This window comes from Monopterus albus, unplaced genomic scaffold (genome assembly GCF_001952655.1).
Source record: "Monopterus albus unplaced genomic scaffold, M_albus_1.0 scaffold342.1, whole genome shotgun sequence".
Classification (NCBI taxonomy): domain Eukaryota; kingdom Metazoa; phylum Chordata; class Actinopteri; order Synbranchiformes; family Synbranchidae; genus Monopterus; species Monopterus albus.
In genome coordinates this window covers 45,276-56,628 of record NW_018128222.1, presented here as the reverse complement: position 1 = coordinate 56,628, position 11,353 = coordinate 45,276, and the positions used below count along the sequence as shown (strand labels likewise).

At 41.5% G+C, this 11,353-nt stretch overlaps 2 protein-coding genes across 8 annotated transcripts in view; both read right to left on the bottom strand.

The window, feature by feature from the left end:
• The window catches only part of LOC109974648 (casein kinase I), a 9,968-nt gene extending 8,895 nt beyond the window's left edge, over positions 1-1,073 (bottom strand). The window contains exon 1 of one of the 7 annotated variants that reach the window (XM_020624960.1): positions 630-1,073. The gene's annotated coding sequence lies outside the window, so the exon portion shown is untranslated. The other 6 variants (XM_020624962.1, XM_020624959.1, XM_020624963.1 and 3 more) reach the window with 6 other exon arrangements.
• Positions 1,074-4,197: 3,124 nt separating this feature from the next.
• The window catches only part of tnrc6bb.1 (trinucleotide repeat containing adaptor 6Bb.1), a 16,891-nt gene continuing 9,735 nt past the window's right edge, over positions 4,198-11,353 (bottom strand). Inside the window, 12 exon segments of the mRNA XM_020624939.1 lie at positions 4,198-6,005; positions 6,097-6,236; positions 6,679-6,749; positions 7,021-7,236; positions 7,483-7,535; positions 7,538-7,580; positions 7,827-7,919; positions 9,420-9,566; positions 9,887-10,054; positions 10,224-10,376; positions 10,655-10,865; positions 11,302-11,346. Of these exon segments, the coding sequence (XP_020480595.1) occupies positions 5,432-6,005; positions 6,097-6,236; positions 6,679-6,749; positions 7,021-7,236; positions 7,483-7,535; positions 7,538-7,580; positions 7,827-7,919; positions 9,420-9,566; positions 9,887-10,054; positions 10,224-10,376; positions 10,655-10,865; positions 11,302-11,346 (1,914 nt within the window). The 3' untranslated portion in view covers positions 4,198-5,431.

Genomic DNA, 11,353 nt, shown 5'->3' with positions numbered 1-11,353 from the left:
ACTTCAAACAAGACAAAAAAGCATTTGTGCCAATATTTCCAAACACACGGTCAGCAGTATACAAATGCACTCAGCAAAAACATCATGTGCTACTGAGGTAGTAATCGTCCACAGAGCAGTCGACTGGTTAAGATGCTACGGTGCATAACAAGTGTTAGAGAGCCGTAGGATTTCAGTCACATGCTGCAGCTGTCACGGTCAACTCGTGTGTAACGGACTCACTAAACTAATGCATCAAACCTACCAAACAAACACACAGTTTAATTAATGATGCGCTCTTCAACGGCAAAATCAGATGTCAAGTTAAAGTTGTCTTCCTGGCTACAGCTTGATGAGAAGCCCGTTGAGATTACAACAACAAAGATCTGTTTCAATAACAATAATTACATTCAATAACATGTTACGATGTCTAACGTGCTAAACTAATAAGATTTACGGGGGTTTTAACCGTTAGTAAAATACGAACCGCACACAGGAACTGTTAGCTGCTAAGAGTAACGTTAAGCTAACAGAAATACGTTAACCGAACCGTGTTAACGTTACGTGCAGCACCATAGCTATTTTCGAAATAACAAAAGCTGGAAAAGTGTCGTTATATCGCCCTTGACCACTTTCAACATCACACTTACAACCGCACCCGTGTACGGTCTGTAGTGGACTACCCTGTGCGGACAGCCATCCCTGCTACTCGCCTCCTCCCCCTCTCCTGTAAGCCCTGAAATACGAGACTGACTCGGCCGAATCAGGGCCCTTTTCCCCCTTGGTTTCTCCGGGTCCACGAATCCCCAGTCACCCAATATTGGGTTCGTCCGAGAGTTGCTTCGGTGGAGGTTCTGATCCAGTGGTTGTCAGTCGGACAGCGGCCCGGACAGAGGAGGATGGGAGCGGATTCTGGCAGCGTTCATACCCCCAGCTCTTAGCTCTATCGTCCGTTGCGCTCCCTGTTGATAGTCCCTGAGAAGCTCGAACACACGCGGCCGCTCTCCGCTCAAGTCTGTCTCCGCCCCTCGGTACTTAACAACACGTCCGCTCACAATGGTGATGATGTCATTCTCCGGGTTTCAGTGGTGAAACACGTCACACCCACGTCCTCCTTACGAAATACGCTTTTCGATTCATTAACTATTCCGTTCCTTACAACGCACTGTTAAATGAATCAATAATAATAATATGTGATCAATAAACGTTATCGGTTGGTATATGCCAAGTATCAGTGGTGGAAAAAGTACTGAGAATCTTTACTAAAGTAAAAGTAGCAGTACCACAAAGTCCTGCAATCAAAATTGTATTTATGAGCATCAAAATATACTTTAACCACTGTCATTCATACAGGTCTGAAGAACAACACTAAGCACACACCCTTCCTTCCTTAATTGGATTCAGGAAAACTACACAAAGCCAGAAAGCCCCCGACCCAAACATTCTTCAAAAAAGCTGAAATAGCAGCTGTAGACCAGGAGCCCTTCCTGTTCCATATAGCCCTGTATTGTTCCCTGGCAGGTCTGCTCTAGTGTGACATACAGTCATAATATACTGCAGCAAGGCCAGCCACGGGTTGTGCTGGTTCAGGAATAAATAGTCCAATGATGCTGGAGAGCTTTGTTGTTTATCCTGCTTGTCTTCATTTTAGCATCTGTTCATTGTAGATTTTTTTTTGGAACATTTATTAAAACATATCCTTGACAAATGCTCTCACACATACATACAAGCGAAGATAAAATTTTTACATATAAATAAAATAAAAATCCAGAGAGAAACTTAAATTACCTTGACCTAGACAGTTTCTCCTAGGTATAAGCTAACAGGCTTCCATTTTTTTAAAGTAGTCCTCCTTCTGCAGTCTCAAAGTAGCTGTGATATTTTCCATATCCTTCACCACTTTCACTCTTCGAGTCCATTGTTCTATTGTTGGTGGATCTGGTTTAAGCCAATTCCCTGTAATTACCTTATGAGCGATCAGTATAAGGACTCGTAACATATACATCTTATTCCCCTCTCCCACATTGAGTATTGGATCACTTAGAACTAATTGGTGGATTTCAAATGGTGCATTAAGATTCAGTATCTTTTTGATTTCTCTAATCACCCCCTCCCAGTAGTTTTTAATCTGTGGACGTTCCCAAAAAGTATGTGAGAAGTCTCCTATTTGACCACATTTCCACCAGCAGGGGGGATAGATTTTTTTATGTTATTTTCTGTGCTTTACTTCATCTCTGATGTGGGAATCGAGAGACGGGTAAGTGATGTAGAAGAGGAGAATCTCTTAGGATATGTAGATTATTTTATATCTAGAAGTGCTTACACATTCTGTATTTTGTGACTGTCTTTGGATGTGACAACCCTTGTGTCATTGCCCAGAAAAATTAATGATGTCAGGAGGAATCAATGTGTATGAGGCATGTTTGCACAGTCCATACTTGCTCTACCAAACGTCTTCAAACTGAATATTTTTGCATATTTTTATACTTACAAAATAATGCAGAAGTTCTAGTACTGTAGCCCCTGGAGGCACATTTGTGATTTGTGATATTAGGCTATATAAATAAAAATTGCCTTGATTTGACTTGACCCGATTGTACATAGATGGAGGTTTTAATAGTAAAATCTTTATTTAACCTCTAAAGAAGAAAAAAAATTCAAGAATCTTGGCCAAAACTGGCAGCTGAAAAAGGTGATTTGCATACTTGTAATGTAAAACAGATAAACCAAAATAGTTTTGATAGTAGTTTGAATACAGTAAACACCTCCAGTTTGTAATGCAGGCATTCTGTTATAAATTCTAAAACCAGATGTATAGATAATCTTGATGACATTATCAGGGATGTTCTAATAACAGATACACAGAAGACAATATACATTATCAAAGTATGCTGGGTAGTGCTCCTGGTGTCAGCTAACCAGAGTTGTGTGAATGTGAGGATAATGCGTGTGTGTGGGCGTGTATGTTACTGCCTGTCATAATGTGGGCAAGGCTGCTTACTATACAGAAGGTCTACAAAATTAGTTTTGAGTGCATTTGTATACTGCTGACCGTATGTTTGGAAATCTTGGCACAAATGCTGTTTTCTCGCATTATCCTCACATTCACACAACTCTGGTGGTTTAATCCACTTACTTGGTCTCAGTCTCACTCACACTCATGTCCGTATAGTGTCAGTGATACCGCACACAGTATCGACACATTGAGAAATGCAACGTAACCTCAAACTGCCAGCAATTTAACATTTATCACTGCAACAGTAACAAACATGTTCAAGAGAGAATAACAGAGAAAGAGTGCGTGAGATACAACAGTAGGAGGTCAGCATTTTGAAAACAGAACAATGACATTTTTCAATATATAAGTAGTCATTATGCAAAATGGCACATTCTACATTAATATGTATATTATTGGAGTATAATTATTGTGTATTTTTGTGTTCATCATTTAAATGGTGCAGTTTGTAAAGGTGGCAGTAATGTTAACTAAGGTATCATTTTCAATAACTTACATACTGCTTGAGAAGTTCTCACTGGGGATAAATAGAGATTAAACTGTCTTTTCATTTATGTGTTTCTGAAATATAAAGTTGTCAAACAGTTGGGTAACAGTATATGTAGTGTAGTAAAAAGTACAAGATGTCCCTGGAATGTAGTGAAGTGAGAGACGGGTAAGTGATGTAGAAGAGGAGAATCTCTTAGGATATGTAGATTATTTTATATCTAGAAGTGCTTACACATTCTGTATTTTGTGACTGTCTTTGGATGTGACAACCCTTGTGTCATTGCCCAGAAAAATTAATGATGTCAGGAGGAATCAATGTGTATGAGGCATGTTTGCACAGTCCATACTTGCTCTACCAAACGTCTTCAAACTGAATATTTTTGCATATTTTTATACTTACAAAATAATGCAGAAGTTCTAGTACTGTAGCCCCTGGAGGCACATTTGTGATTTGTGATATTAGGCTATATAAATAAAAATTGCCTTGATTTGACTTGACCCGATTGTACATAGATGGAGGTTTTAATAGTAAAATCTTTATTTAACCTCTAAAGAAGAAAAAAAATTCAAGAATCTTGGCCAAAACTGGCAGCTGAAAAAGGTGATTTGCATACTTGTAATGTAAAACAGATAAACCAAAATAGTTTTGATAGTAGTTTGAATACAGTAAACACCTCCAGTTTGTAATGCAGGCATTCTGTTATAAATTCTAAAACCAGATGTATAGATAATCTTGATGACATTATCAGGGATGTTCTAATAACAGATACACAGAAGACAATATACATTATCAAAGTATGCTGGGTAGTGCTCCTGGTGTCAGCTAACCAGAGTTGTGTGAATGTGAGGATAATGCGTGTGTGTGGGCGTGTATGTTACTGCCTGTCATAATGTGGGCAAGGCTGCTTACTATACAGAAGGTCTACAAAATTAGTTTTGAGTGCATTTGTATACTGCTGACCGTATGTTTGGAAATCTTGGCACAAATGCTGTTTTCTCGCATTATCCTCACATTCACACAACTCTGGTGGTTTAATCCACTTACTTGGTCTCAGTCTCACTCACACTCATGTCCGTATAGTGTCAGTGATACCGCACACAGTATCGACACATTGAGAAATGCAACGTAACCTCAAACTGCCAGCAATTTAACATTTATCACTGCAACAGTAACAAACATGTTCAAGAGAGAATAACAGAGAAAGAGTGCGTGAGATACAACAGTAGGAGGTCAGCATTTTGAAAACAGAACAATGACATTTTTCAATATATTCACTGTTCAAAAATTAAAACCATACATACAAACAAACAGAATAAACAAACTTAACATACACAGTAAGATACAGTTCTGTCGTCAATCAGAGCTGTTTGCATGTGTCTGAATTCGGTCTCCGACTTTAAGCGGACGTGAATACAAACTGCACTTAAATCTCACATCATGTAGTAGTTTTAAGTTCTCTTATGAAGGTAAGATGAAGGTAATGCTGTTTACAGTGCCCATCTGTCTGAAGGCTTGTTTGTATTTGGTGTGTGCATGTGTATGTAAATCTGTTGAAAAGTCCCCTATTTACTAAGCACGTTGCAATCCAGTCAAGTCTGTCAGACCAACTGACTTTTCATTCTTTTTCAGGTTTCAAGTCTAAGCAGTTGAAATCTTCATCTGTGGAAAAAGGCTGTATACACACCTAACAGTCCCTGCATTTGTTTATATAATAGCTTAAGTCTGGCCACAAGAATGTGTGTAAGCATGTCTCACATTTCTGCTTTGTGTGCACATTAATATGCATACCATGTATGTTTGTATGTATGCACGTGTGTATATGTGTAGTACATTAATATGCATACCATGTAAATGTGTTCGTGTATGTGCTATAGTAAGTACAAATGTATCCCAGTGTATTTTGTATCATTGTGTCCAAACCCACTCGTACAAATGGAGGGTGCTCATCAGATGGAATCAGCTCCTCCTCCCAACAGGTCGCCGGGCAACAGTGAGGCAGGGCTGTCCATTTGGTGCCTTTCCTCCATTTGTGGTGCCCCCCACAGGCTGCTGCTTGGGTATCCAGCAGTCATACCACCCCAGAGCCCAGGCCTCCCAGACTCCACTCCTCCAACACCTCCTCCCTCCCCTGAGCCGTTGGTGCTCCACTGGGAAAATATCCCCAGCCCCGGTCCTTGGGCTGAAGAGGTTTCTGAAGAACTGCCTGTACCATCGAGACTTTGCCATCCAGAGCCAGAGGACCTCACACTACCTAGAACCGCTGCTCCACTATCCCCTCCTCCAGCAGCATTTCCATTTCCTCCTGAAGTTGTGCACGATGCTGCCCGCTCACTCCCTGGGGAGCTGCCTCCACTGGTAGCCACAGTGGTGCCTGTTCCAGATGAAACCTGCGTCCCACTGGCCGTGACCCCTCCTGAGCTGGCCCCCTCTGCCCCTCCGGCCTGGGAATGTGCAAAATAACGAGCGACTTCATCCTCACTCACAAACTCCGCCAGGATTGTGGTATTGCCCAGAACGCACCTGAGTGGGAATTACAAGATGAGGCTTTTTAGATCAGGTCTGTGTTCAACACTAAGTATATTTGTATTAGTGAGGTTACAGGTTAACCTACATATGCAGTGCACCCTGGGCCTTGGCTGCTTCCTGCCGGCTGTTGTAGCGAATCAGAGCGCTGCCCTGGGTCAGGCTGAGGTGGAAGGTCAGCAGGGGGCCATGCTGCATGCAAATAGTCCTCAGCGTGGAGCCATCAATCTATAAGGAAAGAAGAAGGAATGTTTAAAAGATTGTGTGTGAGTGATGTGACAATGCTACAGTAACTATTTGCATCCTTGAGTCATCAATTACAGGGACATAGAAAAATCAGGCAACAAAGGACAAAGGACCTGCAAAAGATAAACTGAAGGGGAATACAGATGAATGAGCACAGCAGTTTAATGCTTCTGAAATCCAACTCTGACCAACCTGTCTAGGCAGCTATTTTAGTTCTGATGTGAAGGGTTTTAAGAAATAGAAATAATTCTTCATTACACGTAAGGCATACTCCCGTGCACCTCACGCATTTGCACTATTTCAGTTAATACACAGCAGGCTTACTGGAAGCAACATTGCTAACATTTAAAATTAATCACATTTGCTACAAAATCCCAGAAAATGGGTCTCTCCTCAGCATTTCTCTATTTTTCCCAGTCCTTACCTGAGGGGTCAGGTTGCTCAGAAGCAACCAGCAGCTGCTTCTGGAAGCCGCACCGTCGCTCCAAGCTGAGCCTATAAAGGAAAAGGAAGTAATAATGAGATGACAAACATAGTTAATGACAAACACAGAGATTATACTAATGAGGGCCTTATTTAAATGAACTGCTATACTAGGTTTCACCATACTGTAGATCTTTCACTGTATGACATATGGTCAGTACTAGGTTTCACCATACTGTAGATCTTGAGTCATATCACTGTCATGAAGATCTTTCACTGTATGATATATGGTCAGGTTATAATCTGTCATGAAATAATGAAATTTCTTCCACATAAACAATACCTGGCCCAAATCTCGACTCCTGATTAATCCCACCCCCTCCCCAGCTCCGAGCCAACCGTGGACCTCCGCTATTCCATGGGGAGGGAAAAGACTGCTTCTGATTGGTTAAGCCAGGAGGGGGGCGTGGCAGCTGTGAGCTGTTGCGATTGGTCTTCCACAACTTGTTTTGTCCGATGGGCTCTGGGGGCCAGCTGGTCTTATACTCTGAGTACTTTCCTGGAGAGGAAATAGGGAGGTGGGAGATGGGGGGAAATGAGTTTTGATAAACAGATGACAGAAATGGGAGAAGAGATGAGACATTACAGCTAAGTCCTTTTGATATCTTAGAAGAAAAAGGCAAAACGTACACACCAGTACAATATAGTGACCAGAAACAAATGAATTACTGACATGAAGGGCATTCAATAGTCAAAATACAAAAAAATAAAGGACCCAACTAGTTTAACTAATGAAAACATCTACCTGTGCTGTGTGCATTGCTGAGGGGGCTGTCTGAGGCACTGTAGGGCCAGGCATGATGGGCTCTGGGGGCCAGCTGGTCTTATACTCTGAGTACTTTCCTGGAGAGGAAATAGGGAGGTGGGAGATGGGGGGAAATGAGTTTTGATAAACAGATGACAGAAATGGGAGAAGAGATGAGACATTACAGCTAAGTCCTTTTGATATCTTAGAAGAAAAAGGCAAAACGTACACACCAGTACAATATAGTGACCAGAAACAAATGAATTACTGACATGAAGGGCATTCAATAGTCAAAATACAAAAAAATAAAGGACCCAACTAGTTTAACTAATGAAAACATCTACCTGTGCTGTGTGCATTGCTGAGGGGGCTGTCTGAGGCACTGTAGGGCCAGGCACCAGGTGAAGGCAGCGAGGTGTTGAGGGAGGGATTTGGCCCTACAAAAGATTATGAGGTTATCAAAGAGCAACACATCCTGGGATACACTGGACAAGGTGACCATATTACAGCTGGACTGCAAATAGAGCCTGTGAGGAACACTGTCCACTCTCCACACAACCTGTCAAAATACAACACTAGACTATTTTGATAGGAATGTAACAATAACAAAAACTCACAGTATGATATTGCCACGATTAAAAAGTCCATGATATGATATTTGTCATAATATTAAAAATGAAGATGAAAAATGCCATTACTAAATAATAAATCTGCCTTTTTCTTGTATGATTTTCCTTTTAACTTAAAGTGCTCCTGCTTTCGTTCTTTATTAAAATAAAGTAGCCAGCCGTGACCTAAGGATGTGCACAAAGCAGCAGCTGGATTATGTAAACAAAACAAGTCACACTCACAGTGGAACATCAGTGTTTTTAGTACTCCCTATAGCCTAGCTAGGTTGTACTTTTCCTCTGGTCGGGTTCCTCGTCACTGGATTAGATGAAGCGGGTATCACCCTGACCACTAGGGGCGTTAGTGAGCAATTTGCTGCTTGGCCCACTAGAATGAGGGGAAGATACCAAAATACACTACGAAAAGCCAGATAAAGGTGAAATTAGTGCTTTACTGGAGGTGTTTTTCAAGCACAGAAGTTTACTTTTCAAGAGAAAAAGAGTATAGGTGGTTACTAAGTGGTTGCTGTTGCATATGTGCACCCAGTTTGCTCAAACAAGACTAGTATTGCCTTTGTTCCACAGTATTTGCAAATTGTTCAGTGTTTGTCAGTTTCCTTTCTGCTTGTGTCATTTCTTGAAACAAAAAAACTGAACTGCTGACACACGACAGCTGTAAAAGTCAACGATGATGCATACACTATGTCTTGTGACCTGAATGCAGTTATACTAACAAAATAACCTTATGTAATATCCTGGTAGATACTCTCACAGTCCCACAGCATTTTTGAGACTTTATCATAATACCACTAAATTAGGAATATCGTTACATTGCTAGTTTTCAAGTATTTACACAAGTTAGGTTATGTGATTAAAAAAAGTTTTTATAAAAACTTTGGCTGCGTTTGCATCTGCAACACAACTCACATTGTACAATTGTTTTTAACAGAGTCAGTCACTGAATCAAGGCAGCAATATGCTAAAAACAGGTTCGGAATCATTCGGTCATCTTCAGCCTTATGTCCAAGTTTGGCATTTCCTAACGACTTAGATCAGCTGATGTTCACCACAGTGGTAGTAATAACAAACTAAAGTGGAAATGTAATCTTCACATGTTTAAAAAAGAAAAGCTTTCATTCAGTTTCATGCTCTGGTCAATGGTCACAAGTTATTACAACACTAAACCCCTGCAATCTACTCTGCTGTGATCTGGGACAAACTTGAAACTAGTCTTAATAAAAATCTAATGATTTGAGATTTTTAAGTAAAGCTTTAAAGTAAGAATGCTAAAACCAACAACTCGTCAAAATACTGAACACAGTCAAATACCTATGTTGTCTCGCAGTAACTGGTGGTCAGAGTCGTTGAGGCTCGGGGGACCTGGGGAACCAAGGACACTACCAGGGGTCATGTAGGGGTCAGACTCTGGATCCCCACTACTCTGAATTCCCTTCCAGGGCACACCGGGCTGGAATTCTGTCATCAGACAACAGAAAACCTATTAACTGCTTGAAATGATACACTCATGTCATTTCCTCAAATCAAACACCAAGGAACATAGCCAAAGTCTATTCTGAAGATGTTTACTTTGGGACGATCTGACTAGGCCTCTTATCTTGTTCATATTGGCCATAAAATTAAGGCCATTTTAATGCCATTAATTTGTGTTCTTTTTCTTTTGTCCAGATTAGGGACTGAATAAGAACAGAACAGCAGCTTCTGAGATAGACAATTACTGCTATCTGATACTAATTCATCACCTTTAGGTTACAGCTACTAGAGAAACACATACTCACCTGGAGGCCAGCTGGATATGGCAGGTTTGTTCCCCAATTTACTACCAGGGGTTCGGTGCCAGTTGTCTGCAGGACCCTGAGAGGGAATCCCTAAACCATCACCACCCAGCATTTCATACTGGGAGTAAGGGGATCCTCCTCTCACCTTTATAGCACTGGGTAACGGGCCTTGGAAATGGCACACAAGAGAAATACGGTCAAAAAGATTGACATGAATTGGTTTCAAATCACTGATTCTTTCAGATAGACTGTGAATCAAGGTGATTCCCAGCACAGTTAACACCAGACTGACAACAGCCTGGGAGGGGGGTGAACTTAGCCTGCAAAAAATATTCACCGTTCTTGTGAAGGGTTGTATCAGGGGGAGAAGGCGCTGGGAAATGTCCCTCCATCATCCATTTGAATCGGGACTGCTGTCCTCCTGTGTCCTTCATCCCTCCCATCATGGGACCAAGCTCCAGTCCCGACAGGTTACCCCCAGAGGGTAGCCCTGACAAGAGGAACACCACAAACACTCATGGGCACAATGAGCTCCACTAATGTTCAATTCAATACAGCCTGTGGCCAGGTGGTTCTTACTGGCGAGACAAAAAGATGGACCAGCGTCTGGATACTGAGAATCTAAGGCTGCAGATGGGCATAGCTGTATGTTATTACCACTGATCCTAAACCTGAGGATTTGATGACTTCATGTACCAGGGCACAATAATATTTGGGAAGCTAACATACACCACCTATAATGGTTATATTTATAGATACCAGACTTACCGGAATACATCCCTTGGGTTTTGGCATGAAGGTCTGACAAGGGGCCCCCCATTCCAGGATGTGGAAGGGGGTCTAACATGGGCTGTTTGGAATGCCCCCCTCCTAGGTGAGAAGGAGACAGTTTGGAGCTCCCTCCTCCTGCTGCCGTTCCTCCAACTCCACCCTGCTGATGCTGTCTCTGCTGCTGCAGAATAGCCATAATCCTTGCCAGCTGAGAAAGACAGGATTCAAGACAAAAAAAAAAATCTAAATCAGAGTAACTGCTAAGTACAATGAGTGGCCATACAGCATCTTAGCAAATTAACACCTTGTTTACCAAATAATTAGAGTTGCAATCTGCATTGCTGAGGGATACATTAATAAGGTACCACAGGGCGTAAATAATTAGACAGCAGAATATGTTAAATCTTAATTTTTCATGTTTTGTTCTTACAGAAATCTAAATTAACCCTTTAACCCAAGTAAAGAACTAACGGCATCTGAACAGTTTTAACCAAGGTTCGTCCACATTCCATTTAGTGTTGTCTTCACACTAAAGGAAACTGTCTTATTGTAGCACAATAGTACAAAACATTGTTACAATAGTAATGGCTGAGATCTGATGAAACAGCACTGCACAGTATGGTACAGAACATGGTCACACTAACCTGCTGTGGGTCTGGCTGCTGCCTGAGAGGCTGAGGCTGAGGGAACTTCCTC